At 39.6% G+C, this 23954-nt stretch overlaps 1 protein-coding gene across 1 annotated transcript in view; it reads right to left on the bottom strand.

Annotated features, from left to right (window-relative positions):
- Positions 1 to 23954, bottom strand: part of TENM1 (teneurin transmembrane protein 1) — a 306681-nt gene that overhangs the window by 71863 nt on the left and 210864 nt on the right. The window contains exons 14-18 of the mRNA XM_059482796.1: positions 23697 to 23843; positions 12292 to 12508; positions 5251 to 5370; positions 3245 to 3506; positions 501 to 768 (exon numbers count right to left, since the gene is read on the bottom strand). Coding sequence (XP_059338779.1) covers positions 501 to 768; positions 3245 to 3506; positions 5251 to 5370; positions 12292 to 12508; positions 23697 to 23843 — 1014 coding nt within the window. The remainder of the gene's footprint in view (positions 1 to 500; positions 769 to 3244; positions 3507 to 5250; positions 5371 to 12291; positions 12509 to 23696; positions 23844 to 23954) is intronic.

Here is a 23954-nt window from a genome sequence, read left to right on the forward strand (position 1 = left end):
TAGCCTGTGCTGCTTGCTGAACAAAGCCTATGAAACATGATGATTTTTGGATAAACATATTTAAACAACAAATCAATTAGTTTTAACTATTGGGGACATGAAACATAGTAAGAAAAGATGCCCAAAAGTTAAAATTTTGAAAACCCTAAGTGGAAATGACATTTTAAATGTCACAGCCAAAAAATGACAGAAACAATGACACACCAAAGGTCATATTCAGAGTAACATTCAAAAACAGAGACAGCTGAATATAATGCCATTAGTACATAACCATTCTCTGAGGGAAAAAGGAATTTTCAAATTGATTAAATTAGAAAGATGACATTGGAAGAACAAGAAAATAAATGTTCTTGGGAAATCATACAAGTCACTTCAGTGACTTTAGCTAAAGAGGCATTTGATTTAAAAGAATGTAGGAGCAGCAACAAAATTTATCTGCCATATTTTCCTGGCTTGATGTATGTGAGTGCTTCTGCTTACATCAAGGTGATTGTACATACCCATTGCCTCAGCCAGACCAGAAACCTTCTGTCCATATATATCTGTCTTATTCCAGGCAAACGTGTACACCAAATTGGCTGCAGCAGGAAACCACTTCTGAAGCAGACGACCTTCAACAGCAACGATCAGGTGGACTTTGGCCATTCCAGAAGGGATGGTTGAGTGGGTCAGAATAATGCGCAGCAAAGTTTTATACCCCGGGGTCCGACTGCTGAGATAACTGAGCTTCACAAAACTTGAAGGAATTGCAATTTCCTCTTGGACCACCTTTGAAAAAAACACATCATTGTATCTATAGCCAAGAAAAATGTAAAATTGTAACAGTAAGACAAGGCAATTATTTCACATTTCACAATTATGATGTGAACACAGCACCACTGAAACAACTGGGTTTATTTCAGCATTGCAGTAGTCAGGCACAAATGGCAAAATTTCCAACATCAGACACTGCTTGGTCAACCTACTGGATTGGCAGGCTGTTTGATAAAGAGCCTCTTCCTCTGATGCTTTTCTCTACTGGGGAGCAAATAGTGCATCCATGCACATATTCTTACATATAAGCTGCACAGCTTTATCTTGCCTTAATTACTTGATTTACTTAACAAGTGCTCTTAACTGGAATACAGTAAAATTTTTTTAAAATATACACACAGCTTCTATCATACACATTGTGATGTAAAGATACTATCCTGCTTTGGAGACAAAACCTTTAACTTGGGGAGTGTTAAGAAAGAAAAAAATCCTTCCTGCTAAACCATCTGTGCAGTCAGGCCAAGCTCCAGCAAGAAGGGAGTATAAAGGAGCAGCATTAGGAACCTAGCAAGCTGACTGGGAACACACAGCAGTGAGGATGAAACAGCCTGAGCAACAGAGTCATCTTGCACACAGGTAAGTCCCCAGGGAGTGCAAGTGCACTCAAATCCCAGGGCCCTGCTGTCAGTGCTGCTGTCTGAACCAGCTGGATTAAAGCAAGCTTGGATATGCCCACTGCGGGGTGGTACCAATTCCCACTGCGGTGGAGATGGGCCCTCAGCTACACAAGGACTGCAAAGGCTCTGAGCTTGTTAGGTGGAAAAAGAAATTTGGCCTTGACCTTTTGAATGATGTGGGCCTTGGAGCTACAAAAAGGGATTTAGCTCCTGATAGAAAAGAGCTTTTTCTGGGACAGACTGTGACAAGAACAGGCAAGAGACAAGAACAGCTTCTTGGAGGGTGCTACCACAGTCACTCAAAAGCCACCTGAAAACTAGACTGTGCTTAACAAGGTTAATGATGTTGGTGCATTTCTGTACTAATGAATCAACCTGTCACAATGTTAAATTCATCATGCTTGGAAAAAGACAAACTGTTTTGTTTATATTTTCCAGTTTTTAAATTTTCTTTATTTAACAATAGATTTACTTCACTTTCAACTAGTTTTATTTACACACTGCAACAGTATCACTGTCACAGCATTGCTGCAGTACAGCTGGAGGCCTGCCAGCACTTGTCGTTTCAACATATGAAATGCAGTGTTGCCAGGGAAATCCTGCTCTCTTTATTGTTCCTGATTTGCAGAGTTCCCCTTCCTTCCTGCTGACATCCCAGCTGCCCTCTCTGTCATGCATCTGACATTTCTTTTCATTTTTTAATAAAAAAGTAGGAAGAAATATTCACACATTAATACATGCTAATGTATCTCTGTCTCCTATTATTCTCAGTTAATTTTTGCTCAATTCCCAGAACCACACAATGAAACTCAACACTATGAAACCTCCAATGACAAAAAAAAAAAAGAAAAAAGGAAAGAACTGGGGAGTGGTTTCTCAGTAGACTGCATCTTTGAGTACCCCACTGTTCAAAGAAGACCAAGGCATACCTCATGTGGAGCACTGTGACCCAGTATTTTCTTACTAGTGTGCAGCAGTTATTCTTAATTTATGTTCATTAGTTTCACTTAGTACATTCTGTGAAGCAATGCTATGACCATCAACTGGATGAAGCATGGTAACAGTTATGGAGGTGTTTAGACATAACTCATATGTCTAACTCATATGTCTATGGTACACCCCAAAGTATCTTCCAGGCTTGCTTGATGAAATTAAAAGAAAACCCAGAAGAGGTCATATTCTTTAAAATCTAACTGCTCAAACAACATACAAAAAATTAAGGGCATTAATATGACCTGAGCTGTGTTTTGTTGTGTGCTTGACTCTCACAATGTCTTTTAAGTCCCAAGTAAAACAACAGTTAATTACAACATTAATTAGAAATTACTTTAAACACTTAAGAGAGAGTCAAGAAAAAATATATTGAAATTAAAAAAGAAGTCCTAAAGATCATGTTAAAATTGCTTTCTACCTTGGTAATAAGTAATTAAAGTAATAAACCCCAAGAATCTGACATACAGCTGTGAATGAATGAAACACCTCTAGGAATGTTCAAAGCATCATGTCTCTACGTTGATGTCTGGGAAGTTGTACAGTTCATCTGTAACTAGGGATGGTTTTGTGCTTCACTACCAACAAATCAGGATTTCAATAATAATTCATGTTAGCATTTCCCACTTTCTTCTTGAAGAAAAGAAATAAAACACTTTTAAATATTCAAAGTAAAGAAAGAATAAAGACAACAGAATCTTGTTAAACAGTGCCAAATAGATGTGCATTGGTGCTATTCTGCCAAGTGAGTGGCATTACAGCAGTTACTGACTCACTCTCTTTGAAGAAAGAACAAAGTGTTAATTTAGAATTCTTTTCATTACCTGTAGTTCTGGAATAACAGTTCCTCTTTCAGGACAGGACCCTCCAAATGCTGTCAAGGGGGAAGGGAGTACAATTGGATTTGGACTGATAAAGCTACTGATGTCACAGGATGGTGTGTCCAACTCTGCTCTTTGCATTACAACCTTGTCTACAATGATAAATCTATTCCAAGGCAACCAAAGTGTTCTTTTTTCAGATATGAAAGGAGATCTGTCAAAAACTAGAGTGACAGAGATTCCTCCAACAGCCACAAGGTCAAAACTGGAAAAGAAAAAACAAATAGTTTTGTTTCTTTTTGGTTTTTTTAAAAATCACATTACCACACCTTTCAATGCATCACAAAAACATTATATTCATTATTACAGCTCTTAATTTAGTATGTGAAATCATTCAAGTGTACATTCCTTGTATCCACAAAGAAGCTTTACCTCTGTGTGCTTTCTCCCTGTATGCAACAACACCAAGACACAGAATTTCACTGTTACTTGGCCTCTCTCCCCTCTATTTATCTACTAGCATCAATACCAGTGAGCCATCTGTAACAAAACTGTCAACCCAGTTGCTTTGGTTTATATGAAAAGACATTCCAATCTCGGAAAAAGGATGCCACTCATCATGTATGCAGGAAGAGCATGCAGAATAAGAAGGCTTAAAGCCTGTTAGGCCATAGCTCTATGAACATAACCCTTTCCCTTCTTCGAAAAGCAGCAGGAGGAAAAGGTTGAGTACACTGTGCACATAACCTCCCTGTACAGAGTATGAAATTTTTGGGAAGGATGGTGATTAATTGCACTGAGAACTGAGTCAGCTCTTGAACACAAGGAGGGTGATCCTCTGGGAGGTAACTGTGAAGAACCTTTGGCACATCTGGGCTGCAAAACAGTGGGATATAGAAGGTATGATGTACAGTATCAATTTCCAGAGTTTCTGACATCCACAGTCAGGCAACACAAGGTAATATGTAAATAGCTACTTCACTCTCTGTATTACTGAATGCATCTATTATGGAGGTTTTTGATGGTAACAAACTGTGATAAGAAGTCAGACTTAATTATGCATATCTCATCACATTTCCCAAATGACACCGATTACATTCACAGCAAAATACAGGTAGCATATTTTAATGCAACAACTTTATCCAGGCTAGTGTAAGGAGGAAATGATAATTACTAACTTTCAGTAGTGTGATTTGAAAGTCAATAAACCCAGGTGAAATAAATATGCACACTCCTTACTTCTATAAATTGGCAAAGCCAAACAAAAAAAATAATTGTGGAAACAGTGACAAATTGCAGCACTTTTTCCCTGCTGGAAGACAGCTTCAGATTTCCTGTAATTCACAATTCAGCCCAGGAAGATGAAGTCTTAAACTGCCCTTAAGAGCTTAATTGAAGTTCAGGAGCAAGTCATGACCCTATTGCAAATGGATGGCCAGCCCTCGAGGGCAATATAGAATATATTGAAACCTCACCTGCTTTGAGAACTGAACTCAGACCTGTGAGGGTGGGGAAGAAGGGGAAGCCAGGGCTGGTTATGGAACAGCAATTTAACCATCTGCCTTTGGAAAAAGTCTGCTCCCACTTTTCCTTGTATGCCTCAGGTGATCAGCTAAAGAATTTGACTTCACTGACACCTCAATAAACTACTTGGATGATTCACACTTAACAAAAAAATGCAGAAGACAGGATATTTCCTGGAAAACCTGACTTGTGAAAATATTCCAATGTCAAGAAGGTACTGTTACAGCAGACCTGGCACATCTTGACTCCAGTTTGAATGTCACTGTAGTTCTGTTGCAGTTTAGGTTTTTTTCTTCTCTTTCTTTGGTCCCTTCACTACAGAGAGCTCCAATCAACTGTGCTCCCAGAGCAGGTGGCCAGATGTCATCCCCAAGCCACACTGCGAACTGTGATGTCTATGAAAATTCTGTACATGAATAGAAGTTGGCAGATGGCCTTAACCACACAAACCTAAACCAGTGGAGGATAATACATGAAAGCCTGACCTGCCATCCTGTCGACTGATGGTGTATCCATACTCATTGTGGTGCAGGAAACTGACGTTCACTCCAACCAAAGGTGTTCCATCAATTGCTACAACCTGGCCTCGGATGACACACGCCCGTCTGCAACAAGAGTAGAAGGCAACAAGTTACAAACATGAGGAGGGTGAGAAAGACATTGATTACAGAAACTGGGCTGTGCTTTGGTCCCAAACAGACAAAACCCCTCTGATTTCAGAATGACTGCTGATTTTTGGAAGAGAAGTCATACAAGCCCAAAAGATTGATTTTAAAAAGCATTCTCTTATAAGGATGACACACAGACTCTCATGAACTGTTGGTATAGGGAGAATATGTTCCTGTTTCCTCACATATTTTAGGGTACTATTTGCTCTGCCACTGAATGGCACTGCAAAGGTTTCAATGATAGTGTGATTTAGCTGGCTGCAGCTCTAGGGAGTGATGGTTTGTGAAAGGAGAGAATGAAACCTCATTCTCTGCGGCTAGGTATAGGGCATTGCTGTCTGTTAGAGAAAAGCTGAACTAATGTGATAAGGCAGCAGTGAGACACACGGGCTTCACTGAACTTCAGAAACTTATACAGGTAAATTCACAGGGTGCCTAATCAAGTGTAACATACATTTTTCTCCATCCCCCATCACATGTGATGCTATTCTGAATTCCCTCTGGGATGCATTGGACTTGCACCCACTTTCTACTTTATCCTCACATTCCAGTGAAGAGGGTGGAACATGGCAGCACAGCAGAAAACATCAAAGTCAATGGACAGGAAAGTGAACTCATTACTAAGTGTGTCTAATCAGAGGCTAACAGGATCACAGAGTCATAGAAAATGAGAGCTGAAAGGAAATACAAGACTTTATCTTGTCCATTCCTTTGCCTCGGGTTAGATCAACTATGCCTACATCAGTCCAGACAGATGCTTGTCTGACTCTATAAGCTCACCAAGTTACCCATTCCAATGCCTCTGCATGAGTGCTCTACTCATGGTAAGTTCTTCCTACTGTCCAATTTGAACTTTCACTGTTGTCCTTTCAGACCATTGCTTTCACCTAAGTCACAGAAATGGTGAAGAAATTACTCTTTTTCTTAGCTTTGGTTTTTTACCTGTCTGAATAAAGAAACATATAAGAATCAGGTCTCCTAAGGATGAGAAGACAGACATAAAAAATCCTTATGGTGTAGATTAGGACCCAGTGGCATTTTCTAAGGGTTCACATAGCTACATTCCACTGAAATTCCTCCCAGTAATTTTGCCCTGGGCTGTCAGCTACACCACACCTCCACTGGCTGAGCCAATCCAGATCTTGGAAACTCATGAAACTACTGCAGCTATTTCCTGGAACTGCAGTTTGAGATAATGAAGTGAACAGTGTATGCAAGTCTTTTGCTAACATTAAGACATTTAGGGTCAAAACCAATGCAATACTTATGAAGTGAACTGGCATTAATTACTCAATATAAATGACAAGCATAAATTTAGGCATTGTTATGTTTCTTTCTCAACTTGAAAATTTGTGGCAAACCTCAAAAGACACATCCACTGCACACTGAATGTGCGATCCAAAGGAAAAAACTTAATAGCTCCTTAGACAAAAATTATTTAGGAGTCTACATATGAATTTTAAAAATATATCTAGAGAGATTAATTGACCATGATCCAATGAAATCATATGCAGAAATTGGAGAACATAAATTTCTGAAAATTTTGACATGCTTTTTAATATCCCATTCTCCCAAGCCACTAACAGGACACTGATTTATCACCATGATATCATCAAACCCATCTGACTATGACTTGAGTAAACACAACTGGTAAAAATTAACCTCTTTGCCACTACAGCATTCACCACAGTTGCTAATAGGAATTCCATGCTCCCAGGCCATGAAAAGACACTGCTAAATCCTAGAGGAATGGGAGATGCTGCATTACTGCTAATATGCAAAACAAGAGCTCTGATTTATCACCTGCTTTGTTTCCTACATAAAGTAAATGGGTTGTGGCCCTATTTGTGGCCCAAAATCTGCTGCTCCACTGAAGGCAATTGAGCTCCTGTTTGTCTCAACAGACTCACAAGACTCACTTAAAAGAACAGCCAGGTCCAATTACTCTGATTTCTTAGAGCAGATAATACTTGTTTATATTATTTTCCTGTATTTCAAACATCGACAGATGTGCATTTTCTTTTCTAATACCTTTATTAATGCACTCCATATATTTACAACACACTTAGGTGTGAGAGTGAGACCCCTTGGAGTAATCATTATTCAGTGCATTATTCTTGCACTCCTGTTTTTTCATTCCACACAGACCTGTCTTCTGACGCTACTCTGTCCTCATATTTTATCAAGCACACAGATTTGTACGATAAAAGCTCATCAAAATCTCCATCCATGGTCTTTCTTTCCTTTACTCATTCACTTTACTTCCCATAATTCATAAATAATATTAAGAGACTTATCTTTCAACATTGTCCATTTTATTCATCATATTTTACAAGCCACACATATTTACGGTATGTGATAAAGACATATAAACCTCATTATTCTCCATTTGTGTGTACTGAATTGTCTTTCTAATCTCTTAGATTTTGAATGTCCTAAGCCTGCCTCTGTGCTCCTACGTTTGTCCTCGTTATTTAATGTCTCTTTATGACCTATTCTGAGTTGAAGAGTCTTCTCTGGCCTCTTTTTGAATTACCAGAACCTACTAAATCTTTGACTAAGCATTTGATCAGAATTAGCTTTGATTCTGGCATTTACTGCAGCTATGAAAACATTTTTCAGTTCCTTCATGACCAGCACGAGTCTCCAAGGCTCAGGAGGTAACCAGGAGCCCCCCAGCTGGTTTCCCCTTGTTTCCCAGCGCCCTGGCAGCTGACAGAGCACACCCCACGTCCCCAGGCAGGTTCCCTGCAGCTCTGCTGCTCAGAGAACACCTCACTTAGTTCCTTCCCTCACAGAGCTTTTAGAGCATGTTCCCCACAGCTCTGCTGCTCAGAGCACACCTCAGTTCCTTCCCTCACAGAGCTTTTAGAGCATGTTCCCTGCAGTGATGTCCCTTCATAGGCAGCTGCCACTTCACGCTTCCTTGCCTCAACATCCATCCTCTTCCCAGATGAGCTGGAGGCCTTGCTACCACTCACTGCTTCTATTCATTTGAGCAGAGAAACCTCTAAAGATCATGATGTCTCCTCAATGCACTGTACTTTCTGCCTCTAAGACTTATTCCACACTCTTGTGACTGCCCTGCTTTGCTTTCTCACGGGAGACAACTTGTACTATGCGTCCAACAGCCACCTATTTGTGATGATTGCATAAGCTCAGACCTAAGGCTTTCCAAGTTGTTTTAACTTGAAAGTCAGTGCAAAAATGTCTTTTCTAATTTGGTGAAGCTGGGCAAGAACATGCCCCTGATAAGCTGCCTTAGTGTTTTCAAATGCATTAAAAATGTTCCCAGTCCCCTGGCAAGCTGTACTAAATCTGCAACTCCAGAGGGAGCAGTTGGCTTTTTGAGAGAAAGCTGAGATTTCCATGGGTTGCAGGTGGCCTAAAAGTAGAATTCCTCTGTCAATGCTTCATGGGGCATTCCACAAGCAACTGAGGAGCTCACTACTCTGTGGATCTCGGGTCTCTGCTGTGAGGCAGTTTGTTTGACATCTCTAATTTAAAATATGAACAGAAGTTTAAATGTTAGATGCATTATTTCAGTACTTGTGAAGTATTTTATTATTTTACCATCATTCTGCCTTGCTCTGCTGCTACTTACCTGCTATTTTTTTGCATGTTAAGTTTCCAATAATCACCTCAGGCTGAGACATTAGGCTCAGATATGGAACTCTATCAAGCAGCTTGTGAATTTGCAAGTGTCACATTACCAGAAGATGTCATTTACTGTATTGCATTTCTGATTAAAATCTTCAATGAGAGAAATGAAGCTGAAGGCTAGTGAGGTACATTCGTTTCTTCCTGCTGACAATGTTGCTGTAAGCAGCATTTGAAGGGTAATTAATTCAGTACCATACACTGGACCCTTTTCGTGGGCAATTTACAGTGAGTCAAATAGCGTGCCAGCAGCACGCATTTAAACAAAAAAAGACTCAGCAAAGAAACAAGCTAAAAACCTTCCTGAGAACAGAAGTTGACAAAAACATTATAATCTGCTACACCCTGCTAGATGCAGTAGGTTAAAACCATGCCTGATGTAAGCAAGTACATTTCCATTTATCCAGAATGTCTCTAATCTGCCTTTCAGCATGCCACAGTTTAAGTGGGAGTTTGTAAAAACCCAATGCATATGACATAGATTTGACATAACAAAAAGTCAAATGTTTTGCAGACATGTTGTCCCTTAACATTATTTTTGATGTAGTATTTAGCTATGGCTCAAGCAACATCCTGACTGTACTGTAAAAGCCAAATGATTAAATATTAGACCTAAGCTAAAGTCCAAGATGCAAATGCAGAGGGATAGATGTCTCAGCAGCTGTCAGAACAGCTAGCTTTACTATTTCAGATTATTTGGAAAATTCCAGGATATGGCAGAGACCAAACATATCCAAGTATGAAGGACAGAGATAATCTTCACCATTTTTGATAGCTTTCCAAGATCTAATCAACATCATTTTGTCTGCAGCCAGATTCATGCAAACATCACCCATACTAGAGTTCCACTGACCTGTGGTACAGTAAAACACTGCACAATGTCATTTGAAGACTGAAAACACTGGGTAGATGTCTCTTCCTTAATGCTCCTAATGGCCTCAGAGATTTCTTGTAAAGGGAAATGAAAAAAAAAAAAAAAGGCAGATGGGGCTTTGCAAAATTGGAGCAAAAGTGGGAATGGATGGCAGTACTCTGAAATAAATACATGCCATTATTCCATCCAATCCTTCCAACATTTCATGCTGTACCACCAATACTATAAAATCAGTGCCATTGCAGGCAGCTACGAGTTAATATCATCTGCCTGGACACAACCTTTTCAGCAACAGCCCAAAGGAGATTAAAACCCCTCAAGCATTCTTTCCAGGTAGGCTGGATCACAGATTTCTGATGTTTTTTACTGTAGCAGCAGTTGTCTTTCTGTATTTTTTTTCAGTAATCTTAATTCCCAGGAGAAGAACCGACACAAGATGACAGTCAGATTGGCAATGTCAGAGGAAGATTTTTGAGCAGAAGTACCACAGTTTAGCTATTGCCTCTTTCCAAAACCCTGCTTATCTCTTATCCTTGAGTAAAATTCTGACAGTTTTTAATAACATTTGACTTCTGGATGAACAATATTTCAACAGCCTGGAAGACTCAAGGATCCAGCAAAGTGTGGACTGAGGAACCCTTTGGGGTGCCCAGTACATTGCAGATTGATGTTGACAAACCTCAGGAGACACAGCACAGCACAAATCTCCAGGCACTGCCCTGACTCCTAAGATGCAGCCACCCCCATCTGAATCCCAATGATCTTCTCAAAATAACTATGAATTTGTCTGCAGTGGGAGGAAATGGTATCTGGGCTGTCAGAGATACACCAATGCCAGCAGAGTCCTGCTCCTCAGTGGCAGGAAGTCAGAAGCCATGGTGAGAGTGTGCTGCTGCTTGCACATGGGACTTCACTGCTCTTCAGTCTTCACAGGCATGGCAGGTAACAGAGTAAAGAAATTAAATACTCAGAAACAGCTTTTAAATCCAAGTTAAATCCCATCAATGATAGCTTTAAAAGATCAATTCCTTATATCTATAAAAGCACGTTGATGGGATTATGTACAATCTGGCTGCTAACATTTGCAGTGTTACAGAACACTGTACAGGCAACTTGAGCACTCACCTCCTCTCTGGAAACTCCCCACTGTCAGGCATTTTGATGAGGAAATTTTTTCAGTGGTGACTTTTGGTTTAAACAGCATAAAAAGCCAGTCAAAGACCCTGCCCCAAGTACAGAAGCCTGATTCATAAGTGCAACACCCCAAGAGACCCACCAGTGGCAGGTGGGTGCATCTCATGGAGTTCATCTTCATGGCCTATTGCTCTACATATTTATAACATCCTGTTACATTATTGATAGTGATTAAATGTTTAGGTATTTCAGATCAATAATGACTGTTTACAAATTTACTTTATTAAAAATTAATGCTGAAGAAAAAAGTGAACTGAATTTGTGTGCAGGATTGTGTTGAGGTTGTAAACTAAGTGCTGTGTAGGGTGACAATAAAAAATTCTTATGTGCTTATTACTGGAACATGGTTTATCTAATGCAGGGGCCTAGTTGACAGGGTAACAGTCAGGTGATGTAGGTGATTTGTGGATCTCTTTGTCAGCATGTAAGTTATAGCTTCCCAAGTGAACTGCAGCATAAAAACTTATGTGCCCCTCTACTTCAAATGTTCAAGAAAATATGTGTTACCAGGTTTTCTGAGCAAGTAAAGGCCCTTTTTCTACTGCAGAGTTTCCTCCTGTTAAAGGGCAAAGCCAATCTCACAAACACTCTGGGATCACTCCACTCTTTGCATGATAACCTGCAGCACAAACCAGTAAACTCACACTGCTTTATCAAGGCATAGCAAAACCAAGGAAGTTTTTAAACTTATGTAAGTGACACATATTAAATTCATTGCACTGTAAATACCAATCAAATTGTACTGGGCAGAAAGGTGACTGAAGACAGCAGATGTGAATCCAATTTGTCCTTCTGCATCCTGCCATTACATATGCACAGTGGGAAGGGCTGAACTTCCTCTGCTGATTTTACAAGTGTGAGACAACTTACTTTTCACAACAGTCACTCTTGTTAATAACAGCAGAAGAGTGTGTTGGTGGGACACTTCCATCAACCAGACAGGCAGCAACAACAATCTGATAACCAAGATCCTCAGCTGTTGGGACTTTAAAGTTTGCTATCCTCTTAAGTATTTTATGAGCACTGGCGAAAAATTTTCAGCTACCCAGGTATCCCCATTTTTTCCTGGTTAAATAATTAAATTGCAATTCTCAATATTCAGAAAGTCTTTCATTTAAAAGAAGACTCACCTGCTCTCAAAGGAGACATCTCCTGGGATTACATGAGTGCTTTCCTTCCCAATAAGGAACCTGATTCGATCATAGAAGAGCCTTGGAGGATGCTGAGAGAAGGGTGGTTGGCTGTGCTGGATAAGGTCAAGGGGATCAGGTGAACCCTGGCAGAGAGGGCTTGAGTAACAATTGCTTTGCTGACAACAGTCAGGGTCTACACAGTCTGTCAAGCCATCTAAAATGGAAAGAATGGAAACTTCAGGAAATTGAGCAGTTCTGAGAATAAAGCAGCACATTTATTATCAGAGAGCACAGGAGGGATGTAATCAATGTGAAGGCATGCTGATTATGACACAGTCACATTCAATAAAGCATGCTTAGTCCAGGAGGGTTATTTGTCTGTCATTAACACTGTATCACCTCCCCAAATCCTCACTCAGTGAGAAAACAGAACCTATAACTAAGTGAAAAGGGAAGAGCAGGACAGTGTTCCCTGCAGACCAGGCAGAAGAAAGTCACCACACTTCACCTGTCAGTGCAATGTGATCCACACTGTGCAGCTGCTCCCTCCAACAGGCCTTCATTGTCAGCACTGCCTGGTCACCCCAGGTGGGACACCCACTCACTAACCAGCCCTCAGTAACGAGGCCTGAAATTTACCCAATTCTCCTAAGTGTCCCCACTGCAGAAAAAACCGTATTTCTTATAGTTGTCTAACTTCTGCTTTAAGCCCTATGGTAGTTTTACAAGTGATTTAAGATATTTACTTTCCATTTATTGGTTGCAATACCAGAATGATCCAGAAAGGGCATAATTGTAACTACACTCCCGCAGCTGATACATGAATACACACCTAGATTCAGGCGCCATCCCATTGACCAGAAAGTTACAGTCCTCTCTATAGATGTTTGCACCATGGAAGCAAATTTGGAAAGTGAAAATAAAGCTATTTCTCCTCTGTCCATTTTCAAGTATGAAAAATAGAAGAAATAATAGATTTTCTTCAGAAATCTACAATTCTTCATGAACAAACTTGCAGCAACATTTGTGGGTGAAATTAAGTTACTTAAATATCTAAAGCTTAAGATGAAAATTGAAGCACTGAAGTGCATCTAAATTAAGCACCTAAATAAAACTTAAAATTGGGCTATTGACATTTAATTGTTTCTATCAGCAGCTTAGATGTCCAAATTGGCTAAATTGCATACTCAATCAGAAACAGATTTAATAGGAGATGGTAAAATGTCCAACAATCTTCTTCAACATCCACTGTATGACTTAGCAGCTGTGTTGCTTGCATTTAAAGCAAGATAAAGGTGTTTTATCCTTCAACAAAGACACTTTGTATTTCTAACAAGGTTGGTCTGAATAAATGCAGAGTCATCACATCACTGTATGGATCTCCCTTGTATTGAAATTGGAATGCTATAGGATCAACATACTGTTGATATTTCAGATATTTTGTTGATACTGTCAGATATTTCACTTCATGTCAAGTGTTTGTACCAACACTTTGAAGTCTATCAAACTGCACCTCAGGGGTGCTCTTGGAGGGAGCAGGGGAGCTCCTGGAGTTTTGTTGTTGACTTTAATGGGTGCAAGACCAATCCCCAACCAAGCCTACTGCTTTCTCAACAGAGCCCTGTGTGAATGCTCAGTAAATGGCAGCATAAAACATTCACTTTGGAAAGAAAGCAAAAGCCCTTCTATAGAACAAACACATATAATGAAATGGGCTTTCCTGGCATCTGAAAATCCTTGCCTGACCTAGAGCAAGATAATTGCTTGGCTAAGCAAAAAAAATATTAACAAATCTATCCTCTGCAACTGGGAAAACAGACAGAGCTATTTTTTGTAAAGATGAGCCAAGGGCAACTGTAGATAGCTAGCAACATAATCTAGGACCCTCAGCTCCAGCAGAGCTGGCATGGCTACAGGTCAGTGTGTGCTTGCCACATTCCCCAAATCCTGGAGACAACAGGCATTTGCCAGCAGCAGAAGAATAACTTCACAGGGCAATGTTGAGTTTATTGACTTTGAGTGTAGAAGTCACTTTATATACAGGAAAGCCTAGGAAGCAACTGAAATCTGCTGGGAAGTCAGGAAGCTGAAACAATGAGGCCTCCAGTCTGAACAAAAGCACACGGGAAGGGATGGAGGAGTTCACAACATAAACCAGAGTCTTTTTCAGTGTGTTCTGATAGGAAAAAAAGTGTTTTGGGTTGAAACTTGAAGAGCATGCTTGGAACTGCAAGGAAAAAATATTGTTTCATCTATTTTTTGTCCAAGGAGTGAAGCTCTCTATATTCTTCATAACAACTGAAAAGCATCAAGCTACAGATGCTTTTCAGCAGATCATCCAAATCTACAAATATTAAAGAATTCTACTAGATCTGAAAATGTCATAAAAACATTGAAATCTCTTGCTGCGGTTTATACTGGTAGTTGCTCTGCCAGGGGAAGGGTTATGGCAGTGACAAGTCTTGCTCAAGGAATCAACTAATTTTCTGGAAGATACCAATTTCTACAAGCTCACCACTGTCTACCTAAAAAACCTGACAAACTTTGGTCAAGCAGATTTTGTGCTAATCAAAAAAAAAAAAAAGGAGCGCTTATTTCAGAATAACAGTATCCATGGGGAAGCTATTTTGGAGTCATTTATTTCACTCTAGCAATTCTGATTAATTTTTTTCTTGTCAACAAGCTATTAGATGTGGGAACTGAGCTGACCTGATTCTCTAATATATGTAAGAAATAAAGTGAAAGGTCACAGAAATATTAGAATATGAAGGTCTGCCTAGGAAAGGAACAGCTACAAAAATAGCACTTAACTATTTTGCTTTTTCTAATAGAGTCCTCATTTTCCTCTGCTTCAGTCAAGAGCTCACATACCTGGTGACGAACACAGTGCATTCAGGCTGGACACAAAAAGAAACCAAGGAAAGGGAAAGCAGTTTTCCATCTTCCAGTCAGACTCAATTTTTCTCTTTTCTTTGCAGTTTACTTGTCACCAACAAGACTGCCTTATAAACTCTTCCAGATTGTGCTAATGGAGCTATTCTTGTTTGAATTACTTGCACCTGGTTTCATTTGCCTCTTCAGCCTCCCAGGGCTACAATAGGGAGGGTTTCCCATTAGGAGGGTGTGAAGTCCCAGAAGCACATGTGAACAATCATTTTGAGACTGGTGCGAGCCCTAACAGCACTACAAATGTATGAAGTGCTGGATTCAGCAGGAACAACTTACAGGCAATGGCAACAAAGGCTACAAAGTCATCAGAGAAAGAAACTGCTACCCAAAATGCAAAGGAGCAGGGTTCTAGGTCACACACCATCATTCAAGAGCTCTCTTTCTCTCTCATGGTGTTTTTTTTTAAATATATTTTGATTGATCAACGGCAATTTATTTCAATCTCCTTTCAGAACCATGCAGAATGAAAGAGAAGACATGTTAGGCTCAGAGAAGATGCTTCATGGGCAGTAAGGCAAGAAGTGCAGAAGCAGCAGCTTCTCTATGCACCATTAAAATCATGTACTTGGCCCAGACTGCCGTGTGTATTTTAGGACAATTAACTACAATTATCTGAATAATGAAATTCCAGCTTTTCTCCAAACAACCAAAATTTAGAAGAGAAACTGACTTGCATAGAACTTAAAAATATTTTAATCATTTTGTGAAGAAGTAAAATAATAAAACACCTGTTTCAGGGCAAACAGGGAACTCTTAAGCCAAAACAAATTCTTTTTTCCTCTCTAGGCTCATTCAAGACATTGGTTTTAAATTAAACAATTTAAAAGAAAAAAGTAAGAAAATCCAAATCTAAGACCTCAAAAGAAAACTCCTATAATTTAGCACAATATCCATCAAAATGAGCCAGGCAAACCAAGCTGGTACAGAATCACAAGCTACATATGGAGGGAGGTTGTGATAATGCAAATTGTATTAATAAGTGCACATGAGGACAAAATTTTCAACAAGCCAATCCTATTTGAAATTAGATTATTAATCCAGGAGAATAACCCAGGGGAAAACAATCCCAAATAAATCTTGTTTATAAACTATATTGTCAAATTCATGCACTTGAAAATGCTACAAATACATTAGTCAGTTCTCAACCAGTGGTCACAATTTTAGTTAAATTTCCGTATCAGGAACCAACTATTAAAAAGCTCACTGTGTTAGCAAATCAGCAGGGTTTCTTTTAAATCTCAGGAGACAACAGCCAGGAGTATGAACAAACTACTACAAACAGCAAACACTGTAATTCATACAGCAGGAGATCCCTGTATACTCAAGTTTTTACTGTCAATTACCCCAAAGAGCATCACAGCATAGGTGCAGACTAAAATGTATTACAGATGTGTAAATGGTTTTGGTTTGTTATTAGCATTTTAAAATTTATTTTATATGAAAGACAGGCACATTCAGAGTACACTACAGACTTCTATAATAAAGTGATTTACATTTTGATGAATCTGAAATTATGGCTTCCCATCCTCCAGGTACTTTCTTTTGTATGCAAGGATAATGATGAACTGGGATTTTTGTTTTTAAAGTGAATTAGAAAATTAAAATATGTTTAATGCTACTGCTAAAACAGAATTTACAAAGATCAACTTCAAGATAGAAAGCACTTCATAGTACTGTTTAATAATTTAAACAACCTCAAAGCGAAGGCAGAGCATGCCAAAACAAGTTCCTCTGTTTTCAGTCACAGTACTCCTATCTGCATTGCAATAGATACAGAACTAGGACAAGATTTTCCCATTCCTTTGCTGGGGAATAGATTTTTTTCAGGAAGCCTTCTATAAGGAAGCCTTCTATGGGTCAGGACTGTGTGTCAATGGAATCACACAAAGTTTTCCATCAAACAAAGTACATTTTCTTGCTTATACATTTATATATATATATATTCCTTCTTCTATATGATGGAAGGGATGTCACAAGTGCTGTGAAATTACTTCCTCAGCCATGCTTCTGCTGCAGTCATAGCAGGCTCATGTTGTGCTTTTCTGATGTAGCACATTTTCTGATGTACACATTGGGCAGCAATCTCTCTTCTACAGGCATGATCACCTTCAGCAGCCAGAAAAATTGGCAATGGACCTGTGGCTATGGACCTACATCTCCACTGGCTACCTTCCAGCAATATATATCTCTCTACTTTCTATGTCTGGAAAAATGCTGCACAGTAAGTGCATTTCATATGTTTTGCATTTGAGCTTTCCATGTGGTGCAGAATACTTGTGTTAAGTTATCTTTAAAATAAAATAACATATCAGTTGGAAACAAAAAAGGCATTTTGTCAGCTCTAAGTTAATTGCAAGAACATTGAACAAGTCATATTCTGTGCCTGATACAAACACCTGTCACCTACTTTTCAAATCCCAGCATCTCTATTCTTCTCAACCACCCTTGTAGTACTTGCAATTCATGAACACAAATATGGCAATATCATAATAGCTCACATCCCTGAAAAAGGATCTCTATCCACAGTTGGTACAAATTGTCTAGATACAATTCCAGGAGCACCCAAGGACAGTAGAGAGGCACTGCATGGGAACACTGGTAAGGGGACAAAGAACAAAGTGGTTCACACCAACAGTGGTGGCTTCCCTACCTCACCACTGAAGCACACAACAACCTGCACAGCAGCTTCTTTTCTATTAAACCACTGGGACACTTCATTAACTGGCTATGAAAATGAAAAATTCAATCAGACTCTACCTCCCATGTTACTAATGTTAGTTATTTTAATAAACCATCCTCTATCATTAAATTCTGGTGAGGAAAACATAGCTAGTCAGCAATAAAACTTACAATTGCTCTTCTGTTTAAAAGTTCATTAAATGAGCAGAGCTCTCACCCTTTCAATATTTTTTCACCATGCAGAAGATGTACTGAAATTAACAATTAACTACCTGGTTAATGTAAACAAACAGATTTGAAGTTTTATGGTAATGTCAAACCCAGAATACTACAAGAAGTGGTGTAGATGCTTATATAGTGCAGAAACATGTATGCAGACATGCTCACAAACACATCCTAATGATGCACTTGCTCAGTGACACAAAAATCTAATCTCTAGATTAGATATGCTGAGCTTAGTTTTGGTCACCAGGATATAAAGCCATTAGAAAATGTCCAAAGCCATTAGAAAATGTCCAAAGCAGAGCTATGAAGATGGTGAAAGCCCTCTAGGGGAAGCCCTAAGAAGAACATCAGAGGTCACCTGGCTTGTTTCTGGAGGAGACTGAGGAAGACCTCACTGTGGTCTTCAACACCTGCAGAGGGACAGGCACTGATCCCTCCTCTCTGGCAACCAGTGACAGGACTTGGGGGAACACCATGAAGCTGGGGAGGTTTAGGTTGGATATTAGGAAAAGGTTCTTCACCCAGAGGGTGGTAGGACACTGGAACAGGCTCTCCCGGAAAGCTGCAACAGCACAAAACCTGACAGAGTTCAAGAAGTGTTTGGATTACACTCAGATAACATGGTGTAATTTTTGGGGCTGTCCTGTGCAGGATCAGGAGCCCCACTTGGATGATTCTTGGGGTCCTGTTCAAGTCAGGAAATTCCACAATTCTGTAAGTACCAATGAGTTTGATTTTCACTGCTGCAGAGCTACCCAGAGGGGTGTGAGTGTAGCAGTGCACTCCTGCTCTGTCTATAGTGATCCCAGTGAGTGCAAGCCAGAGATGGAGTTGTGAGATCTGTGTTCAGAACATTTTCACAGAAAGTAAAAAATGGGATTTAAGTGTCTCCTTAAATATTGCCTGTGCTGACTTTATTCACCACAGGCTCAGTTCAGTCTAATTAGTGTTGCCAGGAATCCAAGCAAACGGAATCAAAGAGTAACTTCAGAAGAGACGAAGCAGCAGCAACTGTCAAGAGTCTCTAATGCTTATTCATATGCATTAATTCAAAGCGCCCAAATTTTATCCATAATACATAGCAGGCAGCAGACAGTGAGGCTGTTAACTGGGAATGCTGGTGTTTATATAAGGAAACCCATCAGTGCACCTATGGAAAGGCTGTGAGTGTTTTACCCAGTGAGTACCAGCAGTATTTGGCCTTCCACACTGGGGACAATACGAATATATCAGGGTTTTCAGAAACTCTAAGTATCCCTAGAGAGTCCTTGTTGCTCAGCAACAATGAAAACCATTCCCATCAGTATTATTTATATTGGGTAATAATAGCATATTACTTATATATGGACTCAATATCTCTGTGATGGATGGGTTATTAAAATGCCAATGGACGGGTCAGAAATACATCAATATTTTAGCAGCACTGGTTATCAACCCAAGGCTATGCTGAGTCATATATTTCCTTGTGCTTGGAAAAGCTTGGAGAATGCTACAATAACTGTCTGAAGTGACTGAAGGCATATTTGGAAAAGAATTCAAAGCTTGTAGTAAACAGTATTTTCCTTAAAAACAAACTGGCAAGATTGATTCATGAAAGACAAATGATAAAAGGAGATGCAGGCAAATTTAAAAGGGAGATCTGTATCAAAGAAACTAATGGGAGTGACAGGCTGCAACTTTCAGCTTGAGACAAAGACCTGTTTGTGCAGCAACTAGGTAAATATCTGTCCAAAAACCAGGCAAATTGTAGCTTGCCTACAACTGAGTGGAGTGTGACCCATGAGTGCCTTGTGTGTCCCCACACCTCAGCAGTGTGTTCTGCCTCCTGCCCCAAGACACAGGCACTTTGCCTGCAAAGAACTCAGCAGAGCTTTCTAGAGATGTTTTGGAGCTACTGGAGCTTCCAATGAATCTAAATTAGTGGCAGGACATGAGGAAATGACCTGCTCAGATGAGCTGAATTGCTCATCTTATAAACTGAAATCAAGTCAGTTGTGACAGGAAAGAAGGAGGATAAGGAATGGGGAATTATGCTGAGGGAAGCCGCAGTGAGGGAAAGGCCCCACTGCAAAGGACACCTGCTTGACTCCTTGGCATTTTTTAATGGACATCACACTGCTAACAGACTGCAGAAGCACTCCATGAGAGCAAGTGCAAACCATGCCATCGTGCATCTGTTATAATGCTAAGACCTTTCCACTGATATTTGTAGTGATATTTGAACAGGTAAACATGCCCTTAAGCCTGCAAGCAGGAAAAAGCTAACAGAGACTTATGAGCTGGAATGGAAAAGGCAGCTCTGGTACAGCCAGGGAACAAGTGCAGCAAATCCTAATGGGGCTCTAAAAGAAATTGCACTTTCCCTGCCCCCGAGAGTCGTTCCACATGTGTTTTATCTTACCACCACCAGGAACTGCACCAAGGGGGTCTTGGCGCTTCAGTGGCTGCAGGACCAGGATGACTGTGAATATGCTTATAGCTTTTCTTTATATGATTATATCATCCTTAAAAAAATTTATTTTGTAGTACTTTTTAATACTTTTAATACCTAATACTTTCCCCCTCCCAAAGCTTTGTGCTCTTAATACAGGGTAAACAACAACACCATGCCAATTAAATGACATTACTGAATCCTTATGGTTGGGACTAACCTGTTTTTTTTTTACTGTGTCACTGAATGTAGTTTTGAATTATAAAAATCTCAGGTTTTCCATCCCCAAAAGTACCATGTGACAAATTAACTGAAAAAATAATGTAAAACTACACAAAATTATCCCTTTGTCTAAGTCCTAAAATTAGAGTTTGTTTGAAATTATAATTGCTGAACTTTACTTCAGCTTTGTTCTTTGGTGGTGACCTCCTCCTCATGAACTTGAAGCACAAAAGGACTGAGATACAAATGTTTGATATAAACACAAATGGAATGATTAAGACCTTTGCTAGGTGAGAATTCCATTATTTGGCCTATAAAAGGGCACCTAATTATCTCTTGGGCTATGTGTCACTGACTGTGTCACATCCTAAGGCCTTAGGAAGCTACCACCTGTCAGCTGTGTTTAACTCACCTCATCAGCTGATGTTTAACTTACATCAGCTGCAGGGGAAAATACTATTAACTTCCATCCTGATGAACCTACTCCAGGTGTTTAGCTTGGTGGATGAAAACTTGCTATGCCACCATAATATTCTCATAGTCAAAGGCTCAACCTCCCAGCAAACAGGACTTAAGAGGTAATGTCACACCTCCTTCCCAATTCCTGATTCCCCTGTTGTGTTGGTACACAAACCCTGAAACACACAGCTTCTGATTTCATCTAACACTGATATAACTCCAGTGGCTTTAGGGGGAATTTTACTAATTTATACTTATGCCAAATAAGGTCCTAGAAACATCATATATATATAAAGAGAAGTGGTTATAATATGTAGATATAATTTTCTTTTCTTATAGGAAATTGTGAAGAAAACTTAATTACATTTAGCCCATCTGTAGTAGTCAGATTAATTAAATATTTCTCTCTGCACTTATTCTCTAATTTTAATGTCAACAGAGCTGTCCTAGTCCATGTTATGTTCCCATTAAAAAGGGAAAAGAAAATTGCTTTTAAAACCTGCAGTGAAACGATGTGAAGTATCTGCCTTAAACTGACAAATTCAAGGAGATTTAGAGTTGTAAGTGCCAACTCTTCCAATAACTCAGTGTTATTGCAGAATATAAAGCACCCAAAATCACAGTACAGGGCAGTTTATAGACAGCCAGTTCAAAGAGAGTATCAGAAAATGCTTTCCATACATTGAGGCTAACCAGGGTTTAGTGGGCAGATCTAAGAGTGCAGTGAGTCAGAGGCTCGGGCAGCGGGGGACAGCAGCGACAGATGGGAGAGCACAGGGGGCAGGGACACCAGCTGTGGGACCTTGTGTGACAGGGACACTCTCCAGTGCAGGAGAGCACAGACAGTGGGCACAGACAGGGCTCTTGGACCTCTTGGAAATAAAGTGGAAAAGGAAGGATATGAGAGGAATAAGGAGATTTTGAATAGGGTTCAGAAATAAGGAAGCCTTTGCCAAAGGACAGCAGGGTCTTAGAGCCCACAGGATACAAAATCAGAAGGTCTCAAAATATATCTGTAAATGAGGAATCATCACTGAGTCAGAATGTTTCTATTGAGGTCCCACAGTGACCTCAGTTCTTGGACCTACATCAAGCTTAATTTATCAATGACCTAGAAGAAAATACAATCATCATACAAAGGTTTGCCCCTACAGTCAAGTGTATGATCTCATCCAGGACACTGATATGGTCTTCAGGTGTGACAAAAAAAGATAACATGTATTTTAATACATGTCAGTGTACAACCTAAGGAAAAAAAAATTAGCTATGTTTTGGGCTGATCATATAATCATAGAACTGTATGGGTTGGAAGGGACCTTAAAGATCCCCTTGTTCCAAGTCCCTGCCATGGGGATGGATATCTTGCACTGTTGCAGGTATCTCAGAGCCTGATAAAACCTGGCCTTGAATCCACTTTCTGCTGCACAGCTCTGAGGATGGGACAAGCACGGGGTAAAGGATGGTAGCAGGTGAAGGAGAGAAAAGCAATAGTCCTTGACCGTTCAATAAATGACAGAGTCCAAAACAGACAGGAAAAATAATTAACTCTGAGAGAAACCAGTCAGGAATATTGTGGCTTCTCTCCCACTGGCAAGTTTGAAATAGAGCTGGATGTTTTTTCTTAAAAAAAAATCCCAAAACCCTAACTTTTGTATTTGAACAAACTACTGGAAAGGAAGCAGAGACCAATGTATGAAAGAACTATGTTTTCCCCAGCAAACCTAAAACTTATGCAACCTTAGAATGAAATCAAGATCACAGAGAACTGAGAGGAGCACTTAGTGCCAAATACCCTTATTCAACTGATAGAAAGGAGCAAATGATTATTTCAGTACAAGGCTCTGTTTACAGTACTTTCCAGAATCTCTTCTGTACACTTTCTACACCAGTTCCCTCAACAGTCCTTCAAAAGTAGGTCCAGAAAATTGCAAGAACTGTGCTGTGTCTCAGTAGAAATATTAAGAGGGACTAATGTTAAAAGCAAGCGTAAATGTGCACTTTATGCTTGCATATATATTAAATTAATAATAATAGAAGTCTAACTGGATGCATTTTGACAGGCACAGAGGTTTCTTTCATTTGGGTTTCTCTTGGCTGTTTTTTCTGAAAGACTGACAGAATTATGAGGAAGAGTGGAAAGGAGATACAGGAAATTACGTATTAAACTTTTGTTTTGTTTTGCTTTTTATGAGAAAAAAAGCAAGTAGTGGGATGGTAAATATGGCCAAAGATATTTTTTGCCTTCAGTAGCATCCAGCTCAAGGGTCTGTGTCCTCACTGTGTTACTTCAGATGAAGTCAGTGGAAAAACTGTCTTGAGCAAACAGACAAACATTGACATTTTGTGATAAAAAGGAAAGCATACACCAAAACTATGGATTTAAATGGCAGTCAAGGATGTGACAGATAAACAAAGACACATCAATTATGTATCATACCTCCATCATTGTCCAGGTTATCTGCACACACCATTTCCATGACAACGTTACATCCTGAGCCACTCCAGCCCACTTGACAAACACAGTGCCACCCATTCTGATCAAGAGTGCACCTCCCATTTCCATAACAGAGACCTGGGCAACCATCTAAAAAAGAAAGTATGAAAAAAAAGCCTTCATGAAGGGATATTTTCTCTTATTTTGCAGTTGCAATTATTCATTAACATTACTACTTCTAGCACTATACTTGCTGCCTTC

This window comes from Ammospiza nelsoni, chromosome 15, assembly GCF_027579445.1.
Source record: "Ammospiza nelsoni isolate bAmmNel1 chromosome 15, bAmmNel1.pri, whole genome shotgun sequence".
Taxonomy (NCBI): Eukaryota; Metazoa; Chordata; class Aves; order Passeriformes; family Passerellidae; genus Ammospiza; species Ammospiza nelsoni.